Source organism: Pipistrellus kuhlii, unplaced genomic scaffold (genome assembly GCF_014108245.1).
Source record: "Pipistrellus kuhlii isolate mPipKuh1 unplaced genomic scaffold, mPipKuh1.p scaffold_m20_p_8, whole genome shotgun sequence".
Taxonomy (NCBI): Eukaryota; Metazoa; Chordata; class Mammalia; order Chiroptera; family Vespertilionidae; genus Pipistrellus; species Pipistrellus kuhlii.
Window position 1 is genome coordinate 34680715 of NW_023425584.1, and position 22882 is coordinate 34703596.

Here is a 22882-nt window from a genome sequence, read left to right on the forward strand (position 1 = left end):
TTAAAATATTTTAAGGATTTTGGTATAATTATAGCTAACTTTCATTGAGCATTTACTATGTATAAACTAGTAGACCAAGCTGTTTCCTGCCTTGCATTATCTCATTTGATCCTTACAACAACTATGATCTAGATATTCACATAATTGTCGAGTTAAGGAAATATGCTCAGAAAAAGCAATTACCTAATTTTCTCAGGTCTGTCTAGCTAAAAACAGCAGAGCTGAAATAACAATGTGTATGTCAAACTATATATTTAAAGTACTTGATTTTGAAAGTGTTAGTTTCTTTAATGCATTTGATAACTACCATAGTTATCCTGAAGCTTATGCACCTTATAATTGAGGTCCAAAATGCAATTAGAGTGAAATGATTACTCCTTTGTATTATTCCAGTGAGTTACATCTTAAAGAATAATTTTCAAAATTGTTCTTATGTATAGAGTTTGGTAATATCGCACTATATTTGAATTAGTTTTTCAGGTTTGTTTTCCTTAAATGCTATATGTATTATATAACAGTTAATTGCTTTCATATTTGCCTTGAAGAACTTCTAAGAGGCCCTTCACCAAACTTTTTGTGTCTGAATTTATCCCAGTGTCAGAAATGGAAGAAACAATGCTGTCTGTATTGAGGCCATCCCAGAAGACGTCAGACCGAGTCGTTTCTTCTCCCTCTACTTCTTCCCACCCACCTGTTGACCCCTCTGAGCTGCCACCTGATAAACTGCATGTAGAGATGGAACTTTCTCCAGACTCTCAGATAACTCTCTACGGACCACTATTAAATGCTTTTTTTTGTATAAAGGTATGATTGTTTAAAAAGAGAACTTGCATATTTTTAAACTAGAGGCTCAGTGCACAAAGATTCATGCAAGAATGGGCTTTCTATCCATTGGCTGCCAGAACAGCCTTCACTCCGGCCAGAGCACCTTTTCGCTCTGGCCTGGAGCCGCCTTTCCGCCTTCCCACGCTGCCCAGAAGCCTGGAATAGCTGGGGCAATGAGGAATGTCTGCGTCGTCATCATAGTGATGATGCAAGCATCCCACCCTGCCCCTGGCCACTGGGCACTTGAGTATGCAAATTAACCCGCCATCTTTGTTGGATTAATTTGCATACTCACTCCTGATTGGCTGGTGGATGCTGTGAAGGTACAATCAATTTATATATTTTTTATTAGTGCAAGTGTATGCAAAGCAGTTAATATCTAATTGAAATTGGGACCATTTGCAATAGCCAATTGGATGATTTAAAGTGTTGAGAATATATTATATATGTTGAAATAGATTATATATATATATATATATATATATATATATATATATCCTATATAATAAAAGCCTAATATACTAAGTATCTGTTTGTCTGTTCAAACAATCAAAGCATACTATGCTAATGATATGCTAAGGCCACTCAGATGTTTGCTATGATGTGCACTGACCACCATGGGGCAGAGAGTAGACAGGTTGACCAGTTGCTATGACATGCACTGATCACCAGGGGGCACATGCTTCTACCATAGGTTAGCTTGTGCTGTGGTTGGGCCAATCAGGACTGAGACCGGTTGGACACGCCCTGGAGCCCTCTCTTGGCCCGTCCCCCAGCCAGCCCCACTCCCGATTGGCCCCCAACACTCTGATTGGGGGTGGGGTCCGCCAGCCAATTTCCTGTGGCCCCTTCCCCAAGCTGGCTCCACCCCTGATGGATCCCCATCAGGGCGGGCCAGCCAGACCCCACCTGTGCACGAATTTATGCACTGGGCCTCGCGTGTGTGTGTGTGTGTGTGTGTGTGTGTGTGTGTGTATACACTAGATGCCCAGTGCATGAATGTCATGCACTGGGCGGGGTGTTGTCCCCTCAGCCTGGCTTATGCCTGGGTAGTGGGCCTAAGCTGGCAGTCGGACACCCCCTGAGTGGTCCTTAGCATTGCTGCCGCTGCATTCACCAGCCATGAGCCTGGCTTCTGGCTGAGCGGCACCCCTTTCTCTCCCCTGTTCCCCCTACCCCCACCCCCCACCCCCCGTGGGAGTGCACTGACCACCAGGGGTCAGCCTCTGCATGAGCGTCTGCCCCCTGGTGATCAATGTGTGTCATAGCAATTATAAAATTATTTATTAAAGTAGTGTACTCCTCAGTTTATCATTGTTTTGAACATTTAGCATGTTCTAGGAGTTGTGCTAGCTGCTAGAGATAGAAATGATATTGTATCTGCTCTCAAGGAGAAAAGTTAGGAGGGATAAAGCAGGATGGACATGGGAGGACAAACTTTTAACACATTGTTCTTTTTTAAAAAAATATATTTTATTGATTTTTTACAGAGAGGAAGAGAGAGGGATAGAGAGTTAGAAACATCGATGAGAGAGAATCATCGATCAGCTGCCTCTTGCACATCCCCTACTGGGGATGTGCCCGCAACCAAGCTATATGCCCTTGACCGGAATCGAACCTAGGACCCTTCAGTCCGCAGGCCAACGCTCTATCCACTGAGCAAAACCAGTTTTGGCTAACACATTATTCTTAATGCAGTAATATAAGTACAAGCAATCTTTGTGGGTAATTGGTACCAGGAAAAGTCTACCTCAAGTGAAACCATTAAAAATGGACAACTTTATTTCATGGTAACTAATCAAAGGTTTGTTTGGAGTTCCATCTTAACAATTGAAGCAAATATATGTAAATAAGTTTATTTCACAATGTCACAAATTTAGGTTCTGAAGAAATATGCACTATTTTTTGAATAAGGACTAAATCAAGTGTTGATTAATTTTGGTATAATTCTTTCACTGAAATTGAATGACTACAGTATGAGATCACTTAGAGTTTGGAGTCTTTAACATGATTATGAAGAGAGGCTACTTTAAGAACAGCGGGTGAGGACTTCATCAGTTTTCTAGATGTCACTCTTATTCTTTTGATATTCAGCTCATACTTTTAAAAAGAGACTTGAGCAGTTATCCAATGAAACTGACATTACTATCATCAAATTTTGCATTTTCCCAAGATTTTTCAAATTCACTTTGGTTGTTTACTACATCTGACAACCAAAGAGAGACTTATTATCCAAACCCTAACAGTCATGAGCAGTGGCGTTCCATGTGTGAGTCTAGTTTCATCAGTGCTTCCTTACATACTTCCTTTTGTGATCTCATTGCTGCAGAGGCTGGGATAGCAAATGCTTAGCTAGCAGAACCCATAACACACAAGGTTCTGGAATGATCAGGACTGGGCAGAGAAAGACAGTCAAGGTTTGCTAGCCAAGACTGGGAGGAGAAGTGCTAGTTGAATGGTTTAGAAGCTACTTAAAATCTCATGTCAAGCAGATTCTAAGTAGGACCTGTATTATTTAGAGGCAGGAAACAGAAGAAAAAGTGCTGGTGGTGTGCCAAAACCAGTTTGGCTCAGTGGATAGAGTGTCAGCCTGAGGATTGAAAGGTCCCAGGTTCGATTCTGGTCAAGGGCATGTACCTTGGTTGTGGACACATCCCCAATAGGGGGTGTGCAAGAGGCAGCTGATTGATGATTCTTTCTCATTGATGTTTCTAACTCTCTATCCCTCTCTCTTCCTCTCTATAAAAAATCAATAAAATATATATTTTTAAAGAAGTGGTGTGAGTCAGTAGTTTGGGATTTTTATAGTCCAGGCACTATATGAAAAGATAGTAATTGACCTGATGTCTGGAATCCTAGTCAGAAAACAAATGTCAATAACCAGAATGCAGAATTTATGAAACATTGATTTGTTTCTAATATAGAACAAATATAGTTAACAATGTTAACCGGATAGTTGAACAACTTTTGATTAATACTGATAGGTCAAATATATAATATACAAAATAAATGGGAAGAAAAACATTTTAATTAAAAATAAAATCTGATGCAAAGAAACAGAATATTATTAGTAGTGGAACACTAATCATCATAATAAAAGGCTAATATGCAAATAGTCATCACACCATCACACCATCATAGCAGGGACCTAAGACTGCGTGGCGCCGGGCCAGGGGACCTGAGGCCATGCCCCCTGAGACTGTGGCCCCTGCTCTAGCACTGGGCTCAGGACCTGTGGCCGTGCCCTGCACCCCCTGCCTTGGCACCAGGATGTGAGTCTGCGTCCCCCACCTGGCGGGGCTTGACAAGGGTGGGGCTGGCTAGGTCTTGGTGTTGCCCAATGGGGGTGGGGCTGACCTGACACTTCTATTATAGAGAAAGGGCAAATAGTATTTTCTCTAATTAATTCCCTTTTAATGTGCATGAATTTCATGCACCGGGACACTAGTTAATGCATAAGAAACCAGGATGAATTATGTGAAAGGAAGTTTTGGTAACTGTTTTATAACACATGTTTTTGTTAGCAATAACCAAAATTGGACATTCTTATTAAACTGTTAAAAAACATTTTTGATAAATATATGAATTGTAATATTTAGCTAGTTGGATTTAGCCAAATTGATTTTCAGCAAAGTGATCTGCTTCCCCCAAATGATGTATTTGAGTATTATTTCCTCTACACTCTGAAAACTACAGTTGACAACTGTTGTACCTTATAAATCTTCAGAGAGTTCTAGGATGTAGGTTGCAAGTTTTTGCTATAATTGGAGGTGGTATTATCATGAAGCTTTACTACATAAACTTTGTAACTTTGGGTGTTTTTTTTGTTTGTTTGTTTGTTTTTTTGCTATAGAATATTTACTTGATAAGCAGCCAAGTAAGCATATGACTTAAATATGTGTATCCTTTTTTCTGTTTTAAGGAAAAAGACCAGATGCTTTTAATGAAATAAAATAGGTTAGGGAAATGCTTAGTTTATAAACTTTAGGCTATAAGGTGAGAAGTTATCGTTACGTATCTCTTTTGATAGCCAATTATTCTTAATATTTATAGGAAAACTACTTTGGGGAAGATGACATGTATATGGATTTTGAAGAGGTTATTTCAAGTCCGGTTTTGTCCCTGTCAACATCATCCAGCTCTGGATGGACTGCAGTCGGAATGGAAGGTGATAGAAAGGAAAACGAAAGTTCAGCCAAGTCAATTCATCCGCTGTCCTTGCGTCCATGGGATATTACCGTGCTTGTAAATTTGTACAAAGTTCATGGGCGTCTGCCTGTTGTAAGTGTTTACTTATCAAAATAGTCTGGAATATCATGTGAAATTCACCCAGCATAGGAAACTGTATGTATGTGGGCACACACATATAGTTATAGAAAAATTCAGATTGAAAACTTCTAAATTTATCCTTTTATCCTTTTATCTCTATAAAGCTAGCTTATTTTCTTCAGAATGTGATTACTTGATCATTTATAATTTTATTCTTCCTCCTTTCACTTGCGTTTCTTCTTTGTTGTTCTGTGTAATCAGAACATTTTGACATGTTTATAGTTAGCTTGAAGGATATTCTAGGATTTTACATTTTGTTAGTCTTCGTCTCCAACTCCAGACCAGTTTGGGGCCTCATGGTGGACCTATCACAAAACCAAGATTCAGGCTTGACCCTGGAGGTGGAATTGTGTCCCTGCAGTTTTGGATCCAGCATTGAATGCTGGTTCACTCTAAGGATTACTGTGGGCCTGTTGGGGCTGACTAGGAATAGCATTATATTCCCCAAAGAACCCATAGCTATTGGAGCCAGGCCAGATGTGGTAGGGTGGCCCTGAGCTTTAGGCTGCCTACCGCCTCCATGTTGTGTACCTAGGGCTGCACAGCAGAGAGGCCACCTCTGTGCTTAGTGCACCTAATGTCCTTATTGGGGTACCAGTGACTTGTAATTGTCAGTAAAGCACTGTTTCTCTTTTTAAAATTCAAAATCTCTTAATCATATAAATACAGTTTTTATTTTCTTGTACTTCCCTGGTCTTCGCCTTTTTCTGTATTTTGATATGGGGTTTTGTTTGACTTTAGCATGGATCGGCCGATGGTCCTGAGTGTCCCACAGCTTTCTTGGAAAGACTGTGTTTTGAAATGAAAAAAGGATTTAGAGAGACCATGCTGCAGCTTGTGCTGTCACCCCTGAGTGTGTTCGTCAGTGACAATTATCAGGTAACGTGAAAGTGAGTCGTGGTAGAGACTTAGAAATTTCTTGTTACTGTTTATAGGGTGAAAACAATGTGTTAGCTTCAGTGCATGGAGTCTACAGCTCTGTAAACTAGAGACATTTAATTTAACCATAGTAAGAAGTTTTGTATGTGTGTATGGATGTATGAGAGTTTTTCAAGAACCTGATTCATTTTCTTTCTGCTTTCCTAGTTTATGTGGTCCCAGATGATTATATATTATATCCATTGTTTTTAGAAATGATAATAAGTACTTTATAACTTTCTCATTTATTTATGGAAAGGAAAAACGTAGAAAATATTGGTGGATTTTGCTGACAATCACAACCTAAGTATTATTATTAACCAGTACCAAAAATCTTCAAAACATGTATATCTGCATGGCTAATGATTTATTCTTTTCATCTGACATACCTACAGGATATTTTGTAAATGCTTTCACTGTATCCCTGGGGCTGTTTTGGAAGAGAGCCAATGATATTCATCACATGGGAATAATTTATATTCCTGGGTAGATTATCACTTCATAATTATTACTTTTTAATGCCTTCTCTTTCAATCATTACTTTAGGGCTTTTCCCTACTTTTAGAAATATAAATGAATTAATAGAAGGCCAGGTAAATATGTAGGTGGGAAGGTGAATCTGATACCTCAGATCATCAATGGATGGTGGATTCTGTGTAGTAATTGATTGTCTTGTTTCTAATAGCTTTTTACTGTTTTGCCATAAATGATTATATTTTCCTACATAGAATTTTATTTTTTATGTTTTCATATGTATATAGTAGCTGAAACTAATACTGCATTCTTCTTTTGCCTCAAAATGTGCTTCCTTTTTAAAAATTTTATTTCAAAATAATAATAGATTCATAAGTAGTTGCAAAGTTAGTACAGTGAGTTCCTGTATCCCCATGTTGATCTTGTATATAATTATAGTGTTTCCCCATGTTGACCTTGCACATAATTATAGAGCAATATCAAACCAGGAAGTTGACATTGGTGCAATGGGTGTGCATATTGTGTGTCTACTCACCCATTTAGATAGTCAATGAAATCTGGATGCAACACTGTACTATCATTAGAAAGATCTCACTTGCACAGCACTTTTATTTTAGCTTACTGCAAGAACCTTAAAAACAACTCTTGTTACCTAATTAGTGGATCATTAGAATTGGTTGATGTGTTTTTTTAAATTCTGAGAGGTGAGTGTGTGGAGAGGAAGCCCACCTCCTTGTTTTCAGTCTATTGAGGAAATTAGTAAGGGTGAAGTGAAGTATCTCCTGATGGCTGAGTTCTGAAAATCTTACTGAATATCTGCTTTTTATGAATACTTGGTGACACTTGAAGGTTTTTTTTTTATTTTTAATTTATTGATTTTTTACAGAGAGGAAGAGAGGGATAGAGAGTTGGAAACATCGATGAGAGAGAATCATTGATCAGCTGCCTCTTGCACACCCCCTACTGGGGATGTGCTTGCAACCAAGGTACATGCCCTTGACCTGAATTGAACCTGGGACCTTTCAGTCCGCGATCCAACTCTCTATCCACTGAGCCAAACCGATTTCGGCGACACTTGAAGTTTTATTTCCATCACTTCATTCTCAAAAGACTGGACCAGATATAAAAAACATTTTATTGAGCTCATTATGAGAGGTCAAGTCCCACAGACTGGACTTTTCCCACCCTTGATCTAAAGCGATGGATGGATTATTGTGCCTGACTTAGGAAACTACACATTCTTTTTCATGGTCATCTTTTGACCCATATTGGTTTCCTTGGGCTCCTGTAGCAAAGTATCCCACTTTGGATGGCTTGAAACAACAGAAATTTATTCTCTCACAGCTCTGAAGCCTAAAGGTCTGAAACCAAATGTTGGTAGGCCATGTTCTCTCTGAAAGCTGCAGGTGAGGATATTCTTTGCCTCTTCCAGCTTTTGCTGGTTGCTAGCAGTCCTTGGCATTACTTGTCTTGTAGACACTTCACTCAAGTTCTGCTTCCATATTCATATGTCATTCATGTGTCTATGTGTCCCCATTTTTCTCTTACTAAGACATGTCTAAGAAGGAATCCCTAATTGAATGAAATCTAATTTTGACTTGATTGCATCTGCCAAGACCCTATCCTGTGTCCAAATAAAGTCACATACACAGGTACATGGGCTTGGGACTTGAACATACCTTTTGGGGGATACCATTCACCCCATAACATGATGCAAGCCTTAATACAAATTTGGAATATAACCTTTATTCGTGTACTACCGTGTTTCCCCAAAAACAAGACATCCTTTGAAAATAAGACCTAGTGCATGGAAAGATAAGACATCCCCTGAAAATAAGACCTAGTGCAACTTTGGGAGAAAAAATTAATATAAGACACTGTCTTATTTTCGGGGAAACAGGGTAGGTAGGCTACACCTTTAGGACAGGACAATTTCCACATGTATTTTTAAGCTTAAAAAAATTGAAAACTTTATACTGAGAATTATGGATTCTCTATGCCAGAAGAGATCTTTACTGACCATCCTCCCCTACTCCCTCAGATAAAGCAAGGAAACCGAGGCCTGGAGAAGTTAGGCGATTTTGTATATGGTTAAACAACTTAGATGAAAATAAAATAAAACATTTATTAGAAGTTCTAGAGGTATATTATAGTCATAATTTGAAACTTCCTTCTAAGAAGTCATTATGAATTAGATTTTTTAGCCCTTTTCCTTAAAACAATTTTTTAAGAACACATTTCCACAAATGTGTTGAAACAAAGAACATGAACTGTAAGTTGGCCTGCACACACACACTGAGAAGGCTGCCATAGTAAAACTTGCTTGGGAAATACCTGTGAACTGTCTCAGTGTATAACCATGTGTTGGTGTCTCTACAACCTGCTGTGAGGTCATCTGTGCAGGTACTCGGTCAGTAGTATCTGCTTTTGTGGTCAGTTAGGTGCAGTGGGAATCTTGATGACCAAGGCAGAAATGGCCTTTACCCTAGTCAGCTGGTGGATAGATAAATATGGAGGGAATTACCATTAAGATAAATACTTTCAAGTGTAAAATGTTTCAAGGAGAAGTGTGAGATGCTTGGTAGCATATCATGGTCTTGACACAAGAACTTGATAAAATATGCCTTTACTAACAAAATCTAATGGAAGATGGCTTCCTGCATTAGTTCTCCATTTTATGGTCTTAATGATCTTTATTGTTCCCTGTTATTTTCTTCTTTTTAATATTTTAATCTCATGATTCCTACCTTCCCACAAGACATTGGCCTGTTATATTTCCTGCCAGTTAGAGTCTGGGTTTCTTTTTCTTCCTTAAGGCAGGGACCACTCAGAGAGCGACGTTTTTTGTAGGACGTTGCTGTCTTGCTTTGTAGCTGGGCTCTCATGGGTACTGTCACTGCAGAAGCTTTACTCAGACTTTCATGGGTAAAAGGTGTGTCAGGAGCTTGTGAATCCTGAAGCCTTATTTCCCAGATAGTATTTTTTACTTTTTGTCTCTGGGGAAAAAACAACTAGAAATCATAATGCAATTTTCTTGTATGTATTTCTTACTATCTTGTTCTTGTTTTCAGCAGCGACCTCCTATAGATGACGCACTCAAGGAAGGTCATATCAATCTGTCAGGTCTTCAGCTGAGAGCACATGCCATGTTCTCAGCAGAAGGTCTTCCTTTGGGAAGCGATTCCCTAGAATACGCATGGCTAATTGACGTGCAAGCTGGAAGCCTCTCAGCTAAGGTCACGGCACCACAGGTACGAGTGTCAGAGTTGCCATCTGCTACATTCTTTTCCTTTTCCTCCACTCACCCATTGCCCCAAGAGCAAGTTGTTTGAATGTCCGTTGCATTTCTACTAATGACATTCTGATTCCTGACAGTCAAAATTTTTCTTAGCAATAGATGAATAACAGACAGTTTCATTTTTCTGAGCCACTTGAAACTGATGAGTAATGTTGTATAGTTCTACATAGTATCTTAAAGAATTCGAAACTTTCTTTGGGAAAAACTTAGGCTGAGATAAATATTGCATATATATGTATTATTAAGCTTATATTATTTGATTCTCCACTGTTGGAATAATCTTTTCCTAGTATATAGAATAATTTTCTAAAAACCTTGCTTTTTTGTGGATTTCTTAGCATTTATGATATTAAGGATTAGGTAGCACAGTTCTTTATTTGTCATGTCTCAAAGCAAGATACCATCATTTGTACCTGCTATTAGTGATGTGGGGGTGCTGGTTTAAAAAAATAGATACAGCCGGGACCGGTTTGGCTCAGTGGATGGAGCGTCGGCCTGCGGACTGAAAGGTCCCGGGTTCGATTCCGGGCAGGGGCATGTACCTTGGTTGCGGCACATCCCCAGTGGGGGGTGCGCAAGGGGCAGCTGATCGATGATTCTCTCTCATCGATGTTTCTAACTCTCTATCCCTCTCTCTTCCTCTCTGTGAAAAACCAATAAAATATATATTTAAAAAAATAAAAAATAAATAAAAAAAAAATAAAAAAATAAAAAAATAGATACAAATTTACTGGTGTGTAAACCTGGTTTAGAGGGCTAGTTGAGATCCTTTGGATAATTTCTACCTCATTTCACCATCCATCCCTGTCTTTAGAAGACTTGGAGGCATTAAAGATTATTTACTTCTAGAAATGGATCACTGAAATTTAGTAGAATAGCATTTTACTGTAACATTTCACCTGTTGAGCCATGTATTTATGGTAATATGCATGCTTATCTGGCATTTCAAAAGACTGAAATGTGGTAGAAATGTACATACTCAATTTTAATAAAAAGTTACAGAGTGGGTATAAAACATATAATTGAGAGGTTGGAGTAGCAACAAGTTGAATAATGAATCGAAGTATCTTCTTTTTTTTTTTTCTTTTTTTTAAAATATACTTTATTGATTTTTTTCAGAGAGGAAGAGAGAGGGATAGAGAGCTAGAAACATCGATGAGAGAGAAACATCGATCCATTGCCTCCTGCACACCTCCTACCGGGGATGTGCCCGCAACCCAGATACATGCCCTTGACCGGAATCAAACCTGGGACCCTTCAGTCCACAGGCCGATGCTCTATCCACTGAGCCAAACTGGTTTCGGCCGAAGTATCTTCTATATCTGAAAAATTGTTGGGAGACAGCAAAATTAAGATTCTAAAAATAGGAAAATGAATGAATTAGTATAAAGGGATATTTTCTATAGAAATGGATACAAATAAATATAATGGAATGTATAAAAATGGCAAAAAAATATTCAGTGCTCCCTGGCCTCATAACTAGCCTGTCCTTATTATCCACCATTTCCTGTCTCACCATTTATAAATAAAAACTGAAGCATATAACAAAAGCTTGTTTTCTAATGAGCTATGCCAACCCTCCAAGATTGGACATGATTTCTTTAACCTAAGGATTGTTAGACTCTCATATGTTTATAAATTGCATTTCTTAGAAAATGAAATACTTTCTTCTGCACTAGAGTCTTGACATCACTGTTTTCTGTGAGATTCATGTTTCCTTAGGTGCTTTTAATGTTTATGCCATTCTTTGTATGTTTTAAAAGTAAAATTCCATGTTTTCGAGAAGTTTAAATTATGTACTTTTTAGGGAGGATAATATGTATATCCATGTCTCAAAGTGTTTACTAACTCTAATTATAGAATTTAGGGTTTTTTAAAATCTGAAGGTATGATGAAGAGTTGATATATGGTTACTTAAGATTTAATTTACTTAAACCAACGGAATCTTCAGAGTACCTGATTTCCCCAAATCGTAGTTCAATATGATAATTAAATACTCAAATTTCACACTAAAACTTGGTTGATTATTAGGTAGAGAATTCTAGGTGTGAGGATTCTGGTTAGTCATATAAGAAGGAAGATATAACCTTGAAGAAAAGTACTTCAGAAGTTGAAATTTTCAGTTGAAATTAATTCATTTTGGCAATGTATTTTGTCATTTATTAATGTAAAGTAACACAAGTTTATAAAAAATGTCAAGGTCGAAAAATCATGATATTGACTAACAAGTGGATTATGTAGCAGCATTTGTAAGACAGTGCTTGGTATCTTTCAACCTCTGTTAATATTTTTAATTAGCTTTTGAGCTCCAAGTGCTTGTTTAGTGTGCTAACATGTTGTCAACCTGTACTGCTTATTTTGCAGCTGGCTAGTCTCTTGGAGTGGGGGCAGACATTTGTTTTTCACGTGGTATGTCGGGAGTATGAACTGGAAAGACCCAAGTCAGTAATAACATGTCAACATGGACTTGATCGTCGGTTCTGCGAATCCAAGGTATGTTGACAAATAAGATAGCAGCATTATAAACATTTATGGACTTTTTAAAATGACTGATTGGGATACCAGCTTTAAAGCAAATGCACATAGGCATGAAGTAAATACTATAGTTCAATTTTTTTAATTAATAAAATTACTTTTGCAAATCATAGCCAGTTATTATTTAGTTGTAAGTATCTAAAATATGAGATAATTGCCTGGCCGGTGTGGTGAGTGTTAACCTCTAAACCAGAATATCATGGTTTGATTCCCAGTCAGGGCACATGCCAGGTTGTGGGCTCAATCTCTTGTAGCGGGTGTGCAGGAGGCAGCTGATCAATGATTCTCTCCCATCATTGATATTTCTATTTCTCTCTCCCTCTCTCTTACTCTCCGAAGTCAATTAAAACATAAAATATGAGGTAATTATTAAAACATGCATTCACAAATAAATGGAGATATGAAAATTATATCTTTTTAAAAAATATACTTCTTTATTGTTTTCAGAGAGGAAGGGAGGAGAGAGAGATAGAAACATCAATAATGAGAGAAAATCATTGAATAGCTGCCTCCTGCACACTTCCTACTGGGGATCAAGCCCACAACCCAGGTATGTTCCCTTGGCCGGAATTGAACCTGGGACCCTTCAGTACGCAGGCTGATGCTCTATCCACTGAGTCAAACCAGTCAGGACAACCCTATGTCTTTTGATTGGGGCATTTAATCCATTTACATTTAAAGTTATTATTGATAGGTACATGTGTTCCTTCTTCACTTTCAATTTCTTTTTTTATTACAGCAGACTCTTTAGCATTTCTTGCATTACTGGTTTGGTGGTAATAAACTCCCTTAGTCCTTTTTTGTCTATGAACCTCCTGATTTCACCTTCAATTTTGATTGATAGTCTTGCTGGGTACAGTATTCTTGGATTCAGACCCTTCCTTTGCATGACTTTGTATATTTCATTCCATTCCCTTCTGGCCTGATGTGTTTTTGTTGAGCAATCAGTAGTAAGTCTGATGGAGGATCCTTTGTATATAACTTTCTGTTTCTCTTTGGCTGCTTTTAAGATTCTTACTTTGTCGTTGGTGTTTGCCAATTTAATTATAATGTGCCTTGGCATTGGTCTTTTGGGGTTCATTTTGCTTGAGATTCTATGAGTTTCTTGGATTTGTGTGTCTCCCCCCCCTCCCTCCCCCCCCTAAATCAGGGAAGTTTTCTGTCATTATTTCTTCAAACAGGTTTTCTATTCCTTGTTCAATTTCCCCTCCTTCTGGAACTCCTATTATGCAGATGTTGCTTTGTTTAGTGTTGTCCCAAAGTTCCTTTAGGCTCTTGCCCTGCTTTTTATTATTTTTTTTTCCTTGAAGCTGCTCTACTTGGGTATTTTTTCCTACCTTGTCTTCTAGTTCACTGATGCGGACCTCTACTTTTTTCTAGTCTACTCCTGATGCTTTTTATTGAGCTCTTTACAGCAGTAGTGCCATTTTTCATTTCTTCATGGTTTGTCTTCATTTCCTCTTGGTTCTTACATATATTGTTGAATTTGTCTTCCATTCTTTTCATCCACCTTACGACCATTTTTCTGAATTCTTTCTCTGACAGGTTGCTTGCCTCCATTTCATTTACTTCCTTTTCTGGTGATGCCTGCTTTTCTTTCATATGCTGGCTGTTTCTTTGTCTCCCCATGATCTCTCTTCTCTGGGTGTCTGGTTACATAGTTCTCTCCTGCAAGGCTGGTCTCCAGAGGCCGAGAGCCGAGTAAAGCTCCTCACTTGCTCGCCAGTATATTAAACGTTTATATAGTGGCCTTAGCTGGGTTCAGCCTTGTATTCAGTCCGGATGGTATCAACAACCCTTACTCCCAAGACTGCATCCTTGGAAATCAGGAAATATATTCCTAAAGCGCATTCTGCCACTAACAAGCAGTTATATGCTGTTTGGCCAGTATTTGCTTAGGACTGCCATTGCCCTGGGAAGCTCATTGAAATAGATGGCTTGTATGTTTTCATCCAACCAAGATATGACCAAGTTTGTGTGTTAGGAGTAAAACTAAATTAAATCTGTGTGGCTAGTCCTAGGTAGTACCATAAAATTCACAGTTGATTTATTTGTGTGTGTATAAAACAAGTATGTATGGAGAACTCATAAAAAATCTTACAGCTTTAGACTATATATATTTTTATAAACCTATAACACTGTTAACTTTGATGATTAATTTTGAGTTTCAGTAACAAGTTATATTCTGTCCATTTAAACTTGCTACTTGCCCTTTTTAAATGAAAATTGTACCTAGATATTTGTGATTAGTTTTCTAATTTGGAGAGACTTTAATTGTTGATGATTTTATTTATCATTACAAAAATTGAAATATAACATACTGATTTTAAAAAATACACATGTGATCAGAATTCTGTTTATGTATTTAAATAGAATTAACTATTCTGTCTTCTTCCATTTTAGTTGAGTTGTATTCCTGGCCCTTGTCCAGCTTCAAATGATTTGAAATACACCATGACTCGTTTAGCGGTAGATGGAGCTGATATTTATATTGTGGAGCATGGTTGTGCTACAAATATAAAGGTACATGTTTGTTTGTTTCTTGGCCAGTGTAGTTCTTTTTCCTTTTTATCAAATCAGACCTCTATTTCTTGAAATACAACACACATTTATAATTTGCCATCTGACCAAATACTACAGAATTCTAGGAGATTGCTGTTTTCAACTCATTAATGATCTCTTCCAGGATTACTTTTAAAAGGGATACTTTTCTACTATTTTACTCTAACTGAATTATTATAATATTACTTTGTGGCAGAGATATAGATATAATAGCTTGCTTTTATGGCAGGGAAGTGAACTGGTAATGATTTTCAAATATTGGATTTTGAATTCTTACAGGTTTTATACATTATGATTCCTGCCTGGATCCAGAAAACATTTGTTTACCACCTCTGCTTTGTGCATTATTGTTTAAAATCAAGCTTTGTTAAGATTTTATTACTTAATATTCTAGCTTTCTTTCTTCTTTCTCTTGTTTTTTTTTTGGACTATGTTCTATGTTCCTTTTATCCTTTTCTTAAATTGAATGTTTTTATTCTGTTACATTTATTTTTGCTACTGCTCTTTCCCCCTTTTTCCTTTCCCTTTCTTCTATTTTTCGCAACTTGAAATAGTTACCTATTATATATGGTTTATTCTAAGTTGCTAAAAAATACAGAAATTAGAATTTTGTTCCATTTTCTTCATTCAACTTTAGATGGGGGCAATCCGGGTTGCAAACTGTAATCTCCACAACCAATCGGTTGGGGAAGGGATAAGTGCAGCAATTCAGGACTTCCAAGTGAGACAGTATATCGAACAGCTGAATAATCCCAGAGCTGGGCTCCAGCCTGCAATTCTGCGGAGGGCCTACTGGCTAGAAGCTGGCTCGGCTACCTTAGGACTAATCACTGTTGATATTGCACTGGCAGCTGATCATCATTCTAAACATGAGGCCCAGAGACATTTCTTAGAAACTCACGATGCCAGAACTAAGAGGTAAGTGAAATTTAAGATGAAAATTGCCAGATAATTATAGAGGAGTTTTACTGTTAGAAATTGAATTAGAATATTTAAGTAATACTAATTAAGTAAAAGACCTAATATGATTGTATCCCTACATGATAAATCATTGACCTTCAACTTTGGGTGCCTTTGTGGATATTTGTTTTCAAGGAGTTTTGGGAACATGTGTATTAATTTCTGATATAACTAGAAAAGTTATTGACCATGTAGGCCATTAGTTCATTAGTGTTTTCTGAAAAGTATAGTTTCTTTTTAAAAATAATATTTTTATTGGTTTTAGAGAGGAAGGGAGAGAGGGAAAACGATAGAAACAACAATGATGAGAGAGAATCATTGATCAGCTGCTTCCTGGGGATGCCCACACTGGTGATTGAGCCTGCAAACGGGGCATGTGCCCTGACTGGGAATCAAACTGTGACCTTCTGGTTCATAAGATGATAATCAACCACAGAGCTACACCTAGCCAGGCCATTTTATCTCAGTTCTTAATACTTTATTTAGGGTACTAATTACAAAATATTTGTAATTTTTTCCCCTCTAAAATAGAGCATTATTTTGATTTGATTAAGAAATTATTTTTTACTTTGCCCATATTTATAATATTTTGGGTGTATTAAATTTGCCATGTGAAATAGGCTGTGAGATGCCCAAATCTATTAAACATAATCTATACTAATGGTTTTGTCTATTTTTTAGATTAAATTTAAAAATTTTTAGTCCTTTTGAGAATATTTACTGTATTTTTTTAAAACTGGATTTAAATTATTTTTATATTTGCTGCTTCTTAGCACTTTGGTTTATTTTAATGTGTGCTATATGGCTCTTATTGTTTCTACTTATTTCCATCTCACCATGGTGAGACTATTGTTTGTTTGTTTAAAATGGCAGAATGATTAAAAAGACATATCTCAGTAAAAAGGAACTTTTGTATTTATCATGTTTTTTACAAATATTAATAATTAACTTATGTGTAACTAATTATCTGCCAAAAAGTTTTTCAGTTCTTAATGAGTTTTTATTCCATTGTTGTTTCTCATTTTTTTTGTTTGGGATTCTGTTCAGGCTGTGGTTTTTGTGGCCTGATGACACTCTAAGGAATAAGAGGTGCAGGCACAAATGTGGCTGTCTTGGTGGCTGCAGATTCTTTGGTGGCACAGTGACTGGCCTAGATTTCTTCAGGCTTGAAGAGTTGACACCATCCAGTAGCTCTGCATTTTCAAGCACAAGTGCAGAGTCGGACATGTACTACGGACAGTCTCTGTTACAGCCTGGAGAATGGATTATTACCAAGGAAATTCCCAAAATGGTAGATGGTAATGAAATGTGCTAATCTTTTTCATCTTTATCCCTATGCCATTTGAGAGGAGTTCACTGTTATGTGTTTAATTCAATTTTTTGAATCATCTCAGAGGTAGAATTTCATAACCTGCCTTGTTTTGTAGGTGTTTTAACTAAAGCCAGATAAGATGTGAGTTTTTCAGATTTATGCAAGGCAAAAGTAGGTCCACTATTCATCCAGACTTATTCTAAATAGTTCCTTTTATGTCATCATTTTCCTGGAAGCCAGCTTCCAGAGATATACTTAGGAATAGTTACCGTATTTTTTGGACCATAAGACGCTCCGGACCATAAGACGCACCAGTATTTAGAGAAGGGAAATGAAGAAAAAAAGATTCTGAAACAAATAGTGTCCTAAAATATTTTATGTGCATTAAAACCCAACATCACAGACATAAACACATGTAATCAACCCTGTAAAGTAAACAGCAGCATTTAGAACCATTTTAGAGCCGGGCAAGCACACAGAGACCACACAGAGCCGGGCAAGTAAAAAAACTTTTTTTTTTAAAGTATATGTGTAGGCTATATTTGGACCATAAGACGCAGGGACTTTTTCCCCCCACTTCTGGGGGGAAAAAAAGTGCGTTTTATGGTCCGAAAAATACGGTATGTTTTTTATTTTTTATTTCTTTTTATTTTATTGATTTTTTACAGAGAGGAAGGGAGAGGAATAGAGAGCTAGAAACATCGTTGAGAGAGAGTCATCGATCAGCTGCCTCCTGCACACCCCCACCAGGGATGTGCTCGCAACCAAGGTACATGCCCTTGACCAGAATCGAACCCGGGACCCTTCAGTCCGCAGGCTGACACTCTGTCCACTGAGCCAAACCGGTTTTGGCAGGAATAGTTATGTTTTAAAGTAATGGTGGTTTTACCAGTTCACTTCAGTGGAAAAAGTTAGCAATAGTAATATTTATACCATTGGTTCACTATTATCAATTATGTTGGCAAAATATTTTTATCTCTAAAATTAAACATGTCAAGAAGAGAAGTATGGTCTTTCCATAGCCTCTGTAGGATAACTGCAAATATAGGCATTTGATCTGAGCAGTGAATGGTGTATTTACTGGATATTAGATTTAGATTTATCTTGTATCTTTGCTCTAAAGACTTCAGAAATTGATTTTCCTTTGGGTTTCTTAGTTGTATGTTCCTACAATTAAGTGTAAAAATTATTGCTTAAGTTTCTATGCTGTCAACAAATGAAATGTAGAAATGTCTTGATATTTCACCAATATTTAGTCTTTTTTCCTTTGTTCATTCAAAACCATTAAGTTAGTACTGCCTTAGTGGGAAGAGCTGGACTACATATCTACATATTTCTGTTTAAGTGACTTTTCACTGAATAATAAGTTAGAAGTGTGTACACATTATTTTAAGGTTGTTTGACTTCAGCAGTTTGGCTTATAAAAGCAGATTATCTTATAAAATCGGCAAACATCAAAACTTCTTGACATGGAAAGGAAAGAAAGTTGTTAAGTACAATTTACCTTCAGTTAATCGTCTTCTTGTACTATTATCTATGTACATTTGAATAATGCTTGTTTTTAAAGATTTACACAGGCATTTTCTCACTTAATCCCCAAACTACCTTATGAGTTGTATATCATCCCAGTTTATAGTGAATAAACTGAGTTTCATCACTGAGATTAAGGTACATGAAGTCATATAGCCATGTACATGCCTGAGCAGAAGCTAGAATCAGCCTCTCCCCCATCACATAACCTCATAAGGCTCTTATCACAGACCTGAGGATGTGTTCCAGATAAAACATGGTAACCAAATGCAATCATGTACAATCCTAGATTGGATCCTATACTGGAGGGGACAGAATGCTCTAAAGGGCCTTATTGGGTTAGTTGAGAAAATTAGAAAGCATGTGGTAGTAATCTCAATGAATACTAAATTGTTAAATCAATAACTATATGGGGATTATATATTACCCTTTAGAAATAATCCCTTGAGCATCTAGGTTAAAAGACCACAATGTCTGCAAATTTTTCTCCAAGGGTTCAAGAAGTATTATGTATATCGATATTATATGTAAATAGAGTAAATGGGACAAACATTTAAAATAGGAAAAATTCAAGTAAAAGATATATTGTGGCTTTTAGCTTATACTTGAAAGTTTTCTGTAAGTTTGAAAATTTTCCAAAGTAAAGAAGACAAAAATTCACTATCTTTGGATTCTGGATCCATACTTAGATAGATACTTTGCTTTGGGAAATTATATACTTGTGCTTTTAAAAAAATCATTATACTTAAAAACAAGAAATTGAATTAAGTTTCCATGTTATTCATAAATTGCTTTTGAAATTACTATGTTCACATAACCTGCTTTTGTTGGTTGGTGTAGGTCATGTGACCAGCATGAAGAGGAAAGAATGGGAGAATAAATCAGGAGGATTGGAAGTGGAGAGGAAGACTCAGCACCTGAGCCTGCAGGTCCCCATGCGCTGTCACAGCTCGTCCTCGTCCTCAGATGACAACAGCAGCTCCAGTGCGGCCCAGCCTTTACTGGCTGCGGACAAGGAAAGCCCCTCTTCTGTGGCCGATGACCCTGTGCCTCAGAAGGAATTCCTGCATGGAATGAAAAGAGATGATGGTCCAGTGAGGTCAGTTACCAAGTAGATGCGGGAACCTGCTCACAATGGGATTATAATTACTTCAAATTGTGACCAGAAAAACTTTTTTTCTCTTACCTCACCTGCTGTAGAAAATGTTTTTCTCCTCTTGAACATGTTTTTAAATGTCCATTTGCTGTTGTCTCTTTGGTTATAAAAGTAGAACATAAGTATTCATTACAAATATTAGGAAAATACAGAAAAGTATAATGACAATATTTCTTGTCATTCGATCTCTCAGAGTGAACTCTTGTTAACCTTTGGGCATTATCCTAGACTGGTGAATATTTTTGACCTTCTCTTTCTATAATGGTTGACTCCTCATTTCCTGAAACATACTTTCTTCTTGACTTGATAGCACATTTTAGGTTCTCCCCATTCTCCTCAGCTAGTCCTTCTCAGGCTTTGTTTCCACGTCTTCCATTTTTTCCTCCCTTCTTTTTCTTCCTCTTACAGCAGCCATTTATGAAATGTTGATATCCCTTATAACTCTGGGCCCTTTTCTTCATTCTTCATACTGTCTCCCCAGACGGTCTCTCTGTTTGGCTTCAATTATGATCTATAGCTACCATGTTTAAACTCCAGGCAAAGCCTTTGTCTCTCCAAGCCTAGTTATCTTCTTGATATATCTGCTTGGATATTACACAGTGACCTCAAGCTTAGCATATGGCCTTGTCATGGTCAGCTTGCTTTGCTTTAGTAAATGGCACCTCTACATCAGTTGCCAAATATTGGGATTATTTGACTTTTTTCTCTCCAAGTTCTCTCAGTTAATCAAAAGTCTCTGTTGCATTTTCTTGGACACGCTTTTAAAGGATATGAAAAAAATAACATCACCTAATGAATAGATTAGTTTTCATGGATTATGGATAGATAATATTCATGAGTTTCTTTAAGTTTTATTGTTGTTTTTGTTTTAAGCTTCCTCATTTATGGGAACTATATGGGATATGAACACATTGTATTGTTTTGATACTTTGTATGGCTAGTTTATTATAAAATTTTAGATTTTCATTTGTTTGTAAAAGAAATGAATAAAATTACTAAAAGGATTTTATAAGTACTTTTCTTTATATTTAGAGTAAATGATATGATATACAGTAATGGGTAATAGCTTTGTTTTCTATTTTAGTGTTCCTACAGAAATTTCAGGAAATAGCCCCGTGTCTCCTAATAATCAGGGTAAGTCAGTAGGTCAATCCCCTCTGCGGTCTCCCTTGAAACGACAAGCCTCAGTATGCTCCACCCGACTTGGAAGTACCAAGAGCCTGACTGCAGCATTCTATGGGGACAAGCAGCCAGTCACAGTTGGAGTCCAGTTTAGTAGTGATGTCTCCCGAAGTGATGAGAATGTATTGGACTCACCAAAGCAGAGAAGAAGTTTCGGCTCCTTTCCATACACACCATCAGCGGATTCTAATTCATTCCATCAATATCGATCAATGGATTCCAGCATGTCAATGGCTGACAGTGAAGCCTACTTTTCTGCCGCTGAAGAATTTGAGCCCATTAGCAGTGACGAAGGCCCTGGGACCTATCCAGGTAGAAAAAAGAAGAAAAAGCAGACTCAGCAGATTGATTACAGTAGGGGTTCCATTTATCACAGTATCGAGGGACCACTCACTGGCCATGGAGAAAGCGTTCAGGATCCCCGAACTCTGCCATTCAAAACTCACCCTTCCCAGGCTTCATTCGTTTCTGCAGTAGGTGGCGAAGATGATGTTATAGAACATCTGTATATTGTAGAGGGTGAAAAAACAGTAGAGAGCGAGCAGATCACTTCTCAGCAACCAGTGATGAGTTGTTATCAGACTTACCTTACTCAATTCCAGGTGGTTAACTGGTCAGTGAAGCACCCAACCCACAAAAGGACCTCCAAGTCCTCCCTGCATCGGCCCCTTGATCTGGATACACCAACCAGTGAAGAAAGTTCATCATCATGTGAACAGTTCTCTGTTCCAACTTTTAAGGTATAAATCAAATAATTACTTTCTATACTGATATATTTATTTGGAAAAATGTATTTTGTAGATGTTTTTATAATTAGTCATTTTAGCTACCTTTCTGAAATTAAGGCTTCATGTATGATAGTAGGTCTCAGGGTTAGTGGTGGGAATTATAAAGTGCAGCATATAAAATTGAGGAATAGTTAGACTTGATAGTCACAATGTTAGTCAATAAATGTAATAGTTTCTATAATACTGTACTCTTAAGATTAGGATCAAGTTTGTGAATTCGTATTTTCTGTGTCTTAAAAATAAATTTTGATAGTTGGTATACTAATCCATAACTGCTTTTCTGCAAATTCAGTTCCACTCACTTGAAATTTGATGTCTTATAATTTAGTATGACTGGCTATTGGCCACTTCTGTAGTGTATTATTTAAATGACTTTTTATTTTATTTTATTTTATTTATTTATTTATTTAAAAAATATATTTTATTGATTTTTGTACAGAGAGGAAGGGAGAGAGATAGAGAGTTAGAAACATCAATGAGAGAGAGTCATCGATCAGCTGCCTCTTGCACACCCCCTACTGGGGATATGCCCGCAACCAAGGTACATGCCCTTGACCGGAATTGAACTTGGGGCCCTTCAGTCCCCAAGCCGACGCTCTATCCATTGAGCCAAACTGGTCCTAGCTTAAATGACTTTTTAAAAAAGAGTTAAAAATAAGTTAAAGTAAATGTAGTAACAATAGTCAATATGAAAACTATTTTATAAAATTATACATTTATAAGAGAGCTAGAGGCCCAGTGCATGAATTAGTTTAAAATTAAGCTCAGTGTAAATGGTGCTCTAGACGTCAGACTTGGAAGCACTCGCAAGTGCTTTCTTTGTCATAGCTCTTTACTCTCACTGCTGAGTTCTGCAGCCCTGCCCTGGCATTTGTCTGAATAAACTGAAAATGAAATTTCCAAATAAATATTTTCTATGATTTTTTTTCAATTTGTGAAATATATATATCACATCTGTGAAAATCATATTAACAAGGTAATCTGGATATTTACAAATAATCAGTCTATAGCAT

General features: G+C 37.1%; 1 protein-coding gene across 17 annotated transcripts in view; it reads left to right on the plus strand.

Moving 5' to 3' along the window:
* KIAA1109 (KIAA1109 ortholog) overlaps positions 1 to 22882 on the plus strand; it is a 146539-nt gene that overhangs the window by 40853 nt on the left and 82804 nt on the right. For 15 of the 17 annotated variants that reach the window (XM_045576666.1, XM_036425243.2, XM_036425250.2 and 12 more), the window contains 10 exons: positions 596 to 804; positions 4879 to 5106; positions 5896 to 6033; positions 9618 to 9797; positions 12209 to 12337; positions 14783 to 14902; positions 15579 to 15859; positions 16949 to 17199; positions 19584 to 19842; positions 20984 to 21821. In XM_045576666.1, the coding sequence (XP_045432622.1) occupies positions 596 to 804; positions 4879 to 5106; positions 5896 to 6033; positions 9618 to 9797; positions 12209 to 12337; positions 14783 to 14902; positions 15579 to 15859; positions 16949 to 17199; positions 19584 to 19842; positions 20984 to 21821 (2633 nt within the window). The remainder of the gene's footprint in view (positions 1 to 595; positions 805 to 4878; positions 5107 to 5895; positions 6034 to 9617; positions 9798 to 12208; positions 12338 to 14782; positions 14903 to 15578; positions 15860 to 16948; positions 17200 to 19583; positions 19843 to 20983; positions 21822 to 22882) is intronic. The other 2 variants (XM_036425236.2, XM_036425241.2) reach the window with 2 other exon arrangements.